This window comes from Rhinolophus sinicus, chromosome 6 (assembly GCF_057876585.1).
Source record: "Rhinolophus sinicus isolate RSI-liver-muscle chromosome 6, RSI-T2T, whole genome shotgun sequence".
Classification (NCBI taxonomy): domain Eukaryota; kingdom Metazoa; phylum Chordata; class Mammalia; order Chiroptera; family Rhinolophidae; genus Rhinolophus; species Rhinolophus sinicus.
The window spans coordinates 68,487,840-68,494,494 of NC_142506.1; the positions used below are offsets into that span (position 1 = coordinate 68,487,840).

Genomic DNA, 6,655 nt, shown 5'->3' on the forward strand with positions numbered 1-6,655 from the left:
TATTATTTTTTGCTCCAAAGACACATTAGAGCTGATGGTCCAGCGAGGTGTTACTTTCAGGGAAACACGGTAGTTCAAGGCATTGGATGTTTATTGTCATCTCTTCTGTCTCAGGCTTGTGCCAGTCACTGTGACGGATGGAGAGATGACTGAGAAAGAGGGAGGACCCTTTCCACTTTGCTGTGTTGACAGCTGTCAGCAAGCGGCCAAGCTTCTGGGGTCATGAGGACACGTGTTTCTAAGCGTTGGCTTGTTTCTTGTCCTCGAGGAGAGGAGGGAGCAGAATCCTGGAGTGAGTGGGGCTGGGGCACTAAAAGCAGGCGGGGCCTCTGGGAGGCCAGGCCCCAGCAGTGGCCCCAGCTCCCTCCCGTCCGTCCACACAAGTGCAGAAGGACCTACAGGACCCAAGCCCGGCCGAGAATCTGCCATGTGCTCTGGGCCACAGACTTCCCTTGGGTATGAGATCACAGCCCCAGGAAGCAGGTCTCTGCTTTTAATAAACAAGCTACTTCTATTTCCGCCCACGCCCGCCTAGAACCCCCTCTTGCCTGCCACCCATTCTTCTCCTCCTGGCGGTTCCCTTGCTGCTATTCATCTCGGGCTTTCAAAATCACTGATGCTCTCGGTGTCCCAGATGGAGGTGTGCCCAGGGCAGTGACATCCAGGAGCTCTGCCCCGCCAGCCTTCCAGGGACAAGGCTGCAGGCCTTCTGAGTCTCCAGCAGCCCCTCAGATTTCCACCCCTGGGTGTGTGGCCTCTGTCGCTCTCAGGCCCGCCCTCGACCCTTCTGCTGAGACCTGCGCTGTCACGCTTATCTCTCCCTTCTGTCCCCCACTGCAACGGACATGATGCTAACGGCCCACAGTGGGGTCTCCGGCCTGAGTCTGTCCCCATCCAGTGCACAGTTCTGCCAGCAACCTTTTCAGAACAGACGGCTGTCGCGTCCTCCTCAAAAATGGGCAGAGGAGCCTCACCACCTACAGAAGGAAATGCTGTCCCTGTCATCTGCTTCCTCTCCTGCCACCCTCCTCCCATCGGGCTCTGGTGGCCCTGGGCCCAGGAACTGCTGCTCCAGCTCACCTCAGCGCCCTCCTGGGACCCTCATCGGCCAGTGTCATTCCCTGGAATGCCTCTCCCATGTACGCCTCCCATGGGACGTAACTGCCCCTCCTGAGCCCACGAGGACTCTGTTCCTAGCGTGTCCCGGTGTGACTGCGTGTTGGCCACTGCACATGCTGCACACACACCTGTACCCCCTGCCTGAACCGTGAGCCCCTAGACCTGCCAAACGGGGATGGTGCCAGCCACGCACAGAAGCTGACCATTGGTGCATCCACCTCCGACATTCAACACCACATTGCCGAGCAGTCAGTCACTCATTCCTGGTGACAGTGGGGTGGGCTCTGGCAGGCACACGCCATGGAACCTGAGCTTCAAGGCAGCATTTGGGATGGGGGGCTGTTGGACCTCAATGGCATCACCCAGAATCCCTGCTGCACCCCACCTTCTGGAAAAAGGGCGGGGCTTCCCTCACCCCCCATGTCCTTCGGACTCCGCCCATGAAGCCTGTCCTGACCCTCCCTCCTCTAAGCTCCGGAGCCTCACTGAGGAGGAACAGCCTGGAGCTGAGTTGGGCCCCATCTTGTCATCTGTACTGAGGCTCGGCCGTGCTTGGCTGGATGGTGGGCTTTGCCGGATGGAGGAAGACGGGGAGGAGCTGGGATTTGAAGCCCTGGCTCTGCCCCTTTCATCTGGACCCTCTCACCACACCCTTTCCCCAGATTCAAACACTCCCACGAGGCTCCATGAAGACCTGCTTGGGTCAGAAAAGCCTATCTTTGGGTTCAGACACTGAGCCAGCATCTTGGGAGAGGAGCAGCCACTGAGCAACTCCCAATCAGGAGGCAGGTCCCCAAGGCGGCTCCACACCCACCCGACCCAGGGTTGCACCCAGAGAGCAGAACCCCCCTGATACCCCACCCCCCTTTTGAGTCTCCTCACCTGTAAAACCAGACAAAAGGGCAGCGGACAGCATGGGAACAGCCAGGGGGTGGAGAGAACCGAGGACCGCTTCCACCGGCTCCCTTTGCACCCTGATGTCACGCTGCTCCCGTGGGGAGGCAGGGTGGGTCTCCCGGGCCTGAGGACTTCTCCTCCAAGACCCGGCTACGAAGCCCCTCTGCCCTGTCCCTGCCCGTGCCCTGGGGTCAGCCCAGAATCCTAGGCCACCAGCTCCACCACACCCTCGGCCCCTCCTCCAGCACCTTCCTGCACACCCATCGCCTGGGCCCCGGTGGCAGGAAGGGAGGTGCTGGGCACCGTCCCTTTAGAGCTGCTGCCACCTGCGCCCAGCGCCAGGTCATCTGTGCGCACACCTCTGGCCCTGACATGCCCCCCACGGAGCCCTGGAGCCCCAGCCCAGGGACGGGGTTCTGGGACTACTCGGGGTCCGGCGCCCTGGAGGAGGAGCTGCAGCCGTGCGCGTCCTGGGAGCTGCCCTACGCCCACGCCTTCGTCCCCGCGCTCTACCTGGCGGCCTTCGTCCTGGGCCTGCTGGGCAACTGCCTGGTGGTGCGGCTGCTGGCCAGGCGGCGCGGCCCGCGGCGGCTGGCGGACACCTTCGTGCTGCACCTGGCGGCCGCCGACCTGGGCCTGGTGCTGACGCTGCCGCTGTGGGCCGCGGCGGCGGCGCTGGACGGCAGCTGGCCCTTCGGCCCCGGGCTCTGCAAGCTGAGCGGCTTCGCGCTGGCCGCCTCGCGCTGCGCGGGCGCGCTGCTGCTGGCCGGCCTGGCCGCCGACCGCTACCTGGCTGTGGCCCGGCCGCTCGGCGCGCGGCCGCTGCGCTCCCCGCAGTGCGCGCGCGCCCTGTGCTGGGGCGCCTGGGCCACGGCGCTGCTGGCCGGCCTGCCCGCCCTGGTCTCCCGCGACTTGCAGCCGCTGCCCGGGGCCCCGGGCAGCCAGTGCGGGGAGCGGCCCTCCGACGCCCTCCAGGTCCTCGGACTCCTGCTGCTGCTGCTCACCTGCGCGCTGCCCCTGGGCGCCACCCTCTTCTGCTACTGCCGCCTGGCGCGTCGCCTGCGCGGGCCGCGCCGCCCGCGCCTGGGCCGCGTCCCCAGGACCCCGCTGCGCATCATCTGCGCCGTGGAGGGCGCCTTCGTGGGCTCCTGGCTGCCCTTCGGCACCCTGCGCGCCGTCCTGTACCTGGCGCGCCTCGGGGCGCTGCCGCTGCCCTGCCTCCTGCTGCAGGCGCTGCGCTGGGGCCTGACGATCGCCACCTGCCTGGCCTTCGGCCACAGTTGCGCCAACCCGCTCATCTACCTGCTCCTGGACCGCTCGTTCCGCGCCCGGGCCTGGCGCCTGGCGCACCGGCTCAGTTCGGTGTCCTCGCGCTCCGGGGACCCCAGCGCCGACGTCCGGGGCCCGGCCGAAAACGGGGGCCGAGCGAGCACGGCGAGCCCGGCCCAGCCCGGCCTGTAGCGGCTGCAGCTCGCCGGCGGCGCAGGGAAACTGCTGCGTCCTTATTCGCACCTCCTCCGTGGGCGGCAGGCGGCTCCAGCCGGCACTGCCTCGGACCCAGAGCCTTCTTCGCTGACTGTCCCAGCGCTTCCTGAACTCCCCGGCCAGACTGCCGGGACCAGCCGGTCCCTCAGCCCAGTGGGCCCCTGGGCCAACTTGCTCCAGTCTAGTAAAAGTCCTGCGAGACCAGCGGACAACAGCTGGTACCGCCACAGGCTCACCAGGTACCGGAGAGGGAAGTGAGTCCCTTTTGGGCCGCATTGGGAGCAGCACCGGCCAGAATATCAAACCCCAAAAGCCACAAGTCTCCAGCTGCAGTTTCTTTGGTCTCTACAATAACCATCATCTCCTGAGAAACAACTTCTCCAAGTCAGACCCTCGGGCCCTTTCATGCTCCAAAAAATTCTCTAGACCATGGGAATGGGGAGCCCTTTTCACACTGTCATCTCTGTAGCTGTGTTTGCTGCGTCATTAGTCACCATCAGTTCAGACTTTCATTTGCAAACTTCACCGAAGCCCCGCTGCGAACTGCCCAGTTGATTCACCCCACAATTTCCCAGAAGTGCAGCCCTAATTTGGGGTCTTCTCCCCACTCCCGTGGACTCACCTGCGAGTGGTCCTGGCCCTTCCCTGGGATGGAGGGTCCTGAACTGTCTCCGCAGGCGTTCCGCTTCTCCAACACTCAGCCAGACAGCAGACTCTGCTGTGTGAGTTCACCCTTCTCAATAAACACTCTCTAGCCAGAGCTGGACGAGGGCTCTTTCTTTACTTGAGCAGTGGGACTGAAATGAGTGTCAGGAGGTGGTTGAATGTGGGGTCAGACAGAACTCAACGCAGTAACTGAGGGTGACCTCAGGATGGTCAGGATTCAGTGTGAGGTCGAGCGGTGAGAGTTAGCTGTGCCCCAATGAGCGCGGTAATCCCATAGGACGGCAGCAAACTGGGTATTCTTATGATTTTAAAGGACATTTCACATTTTGAGGGTTACGCAGAGGGGGGAAAAGGGGTGAGGGCATCTGCCAGCCAGGTGTCTCTTAAAAGAGGAAATGTGTCGTTGTGATTTTCATATATGCTTTGGGCCTGTGTTCCTGCCTTTTGTGAGACCATCGGTACAAATGGTTGGGATTATCCATTTTCTGACTCTGTGACTTAATCTTGAGGGTTCTGGAGGGTTTGGAATTCAGTATTTCGTACTGTAGAAAAACAACATAAATGGAGCCACTTTAAAATCGAGCAGGGCTACCATCCCAAAGGAACGGCCTTGCTCATCTTAAGCCTCAAACCTTTGGGATGTTAAAACAGGGCAGAGTAACCTCTGGGCTGGACCTGAAGCAACATTGTGTCCCAAAGAACTGTTTGCAAGCGTAACAGGAGAGCAGATGTCACGACTGCTGGACTAAAAATTGAAAGCAAGGTTTAGAATCAGCGTCCCTGTCTGCACCAATAGAAATGGCTTCCTTCTGTGGATGTCATTGTCCCCTTTCCCCTTCTCATAAATCCCCTGCTATTGTCTCCTAATTGAAATGCTGTTTGGGCTTCTGCCTTCCCAAATGAATATTCTTTTTGTTTGTTTGTTTTTCAAATGAATCTTCTTGCTCCTCACTTAGCTTTCTCTTCTTAGGTTAATAGTACTTTTGATTTAGGAGGATTTGGCCCAAAGGAACGTTGGCTGGTGGGGAAAGTAATTGTCCGTGAGAACCACCTCCCATCCAGACCCCACAGGCCAGTCCTGAAGGTGCCGGCCCTCCCGGGGCCCACTCAGCTCTGTGCCCGCTGGCTGGATCCGAAGCCCAGCGTTCTTCCTTGGGCCCCTTCACCCCATCTCACACCACAGCATTTCTCTTCAGCATTTGGGGCTGTGGTTGGACATCACACCCACCTTGACTCCACCTGTTAGCTGCCCCTGGGAGGTCAGCCTGTCAAGGAACACAGCTGTGCACACCCGTCCCACTCACCCCGAGAGGCACGCCTGCAGCCTGTGGGGTCACCGGTGCCAGCAGACAGACTCCAGACACTGTCATGTCCGAGAGCTCAGGCCCGTGGGGCTCTCCTGTCCTCAGCACGTCTCTTTGAGGCAGGGCACAGTTCCATTTCATATGCGGAGACCTCAGCTTCCAGAACAGGCCCTTCGCTGGGCTGTCCTGACGGCGTCCCCACCCCTCCTGTGGCCAAGCACCTTCTCCCCAGTACTGACCATGTTAGCTCCCTGAAGACACAGGAAGAAGGCTTTCCTGCCTCCCCCCTCCCCCCCCAGCAGTTTCTAAAACAGCATTTCTCTCCCTTCGCTTGGGGAGGGCACTGAATTAGTCTCCCTTATTCTCAGACAAGAAGGAAAGAGGACAAACGAACCCCCATGTCTCACTGGGGGAGACGAGGCTCAGCTTCGCGGGGAGCCGGCTGAGGGAGCACACCCGCATTCGTGGCTGGCCAGTGTGTGACGTCAACCCATAGTGGGGGCTTCGAGACCATTGGACATTCAGGTCTTTCCCTTCCGGGTCCTTTACAGATTCTGTTACTCAGTACATTGCAGGGAGGGCTGCTGTGCAAGTGTTAAGATGTTGCCTAAAAAGAATTGGAAACTGCTGGTGATAAGTTTAAAAAGGTAACAAAGTTGCGATTAAACACCCACGCATTTCACGTCTGGAGGACATGAAATAACAGCTTTGGTTTTGTTGAAGCAGAACATGACTTGCCACAAAGCCCTTTGATAGAAAGTTATCTTTTGCTCCTTTCCTGTCTCTAGCACAGTCAGGCACCTTAAGTCAGTCTCCTCTCTCTCTCTCTGCCCCTAACGGATCCGCCCGCAGTACTTACTGCCTGATGGAGCGTCTGCCTCCCAGCAGACACCGTGCTCCCTAAGCCAAGGTGGCTCGTTTCCTTCCAGCTGCGTCCCCCATGCCTGGAACAGACACCTGGTGACGGGGTGGGCATCAGTACCACATCATCATGTGAAATAATATGATGTCGTGTGGCAAGGAAAGGAAGGATATTACATTTTTGCAGGTTTTATAAAAGGGCGCACAAGACAGCCGGCTAGAGGAAATAGGACCAGTGTCGACAGTGACTGTGTTAGAGTAAGGAGATGATCCTTTTCCTCACCTCCATTTCTCTATTCTCAAATGTTCTATCAGCTTTTCGT

At 59.5% G+C, this 6,655-nt stretch overlaps 1 protein-coding gene across 1 annotated transcript; it reads left to right on the top strand.

The window, feature by feature from the left end:
- The first annotated feature begins 2,333 nt into the window (after positions 1-2,333).
- On the top strand, positions 2,334-4,261 carry GPR25 (G protein-coupled receptor 25). The gene has a single exon (XM_074317095.2). It carries the CDS (start codon positions 2,389-2,391, stop codon positions 3,475-3,477), a length of 1,089 nt encoding a protein of 362 aa, XP_074173196.1. The 5' UTR covers positions 2,334-2,388; the 3' UTR covers positions 3,478-4,261.
- The last annotated feature ends 2,394 nt before the right edge of the window (positions 4,262-6,655 follow it).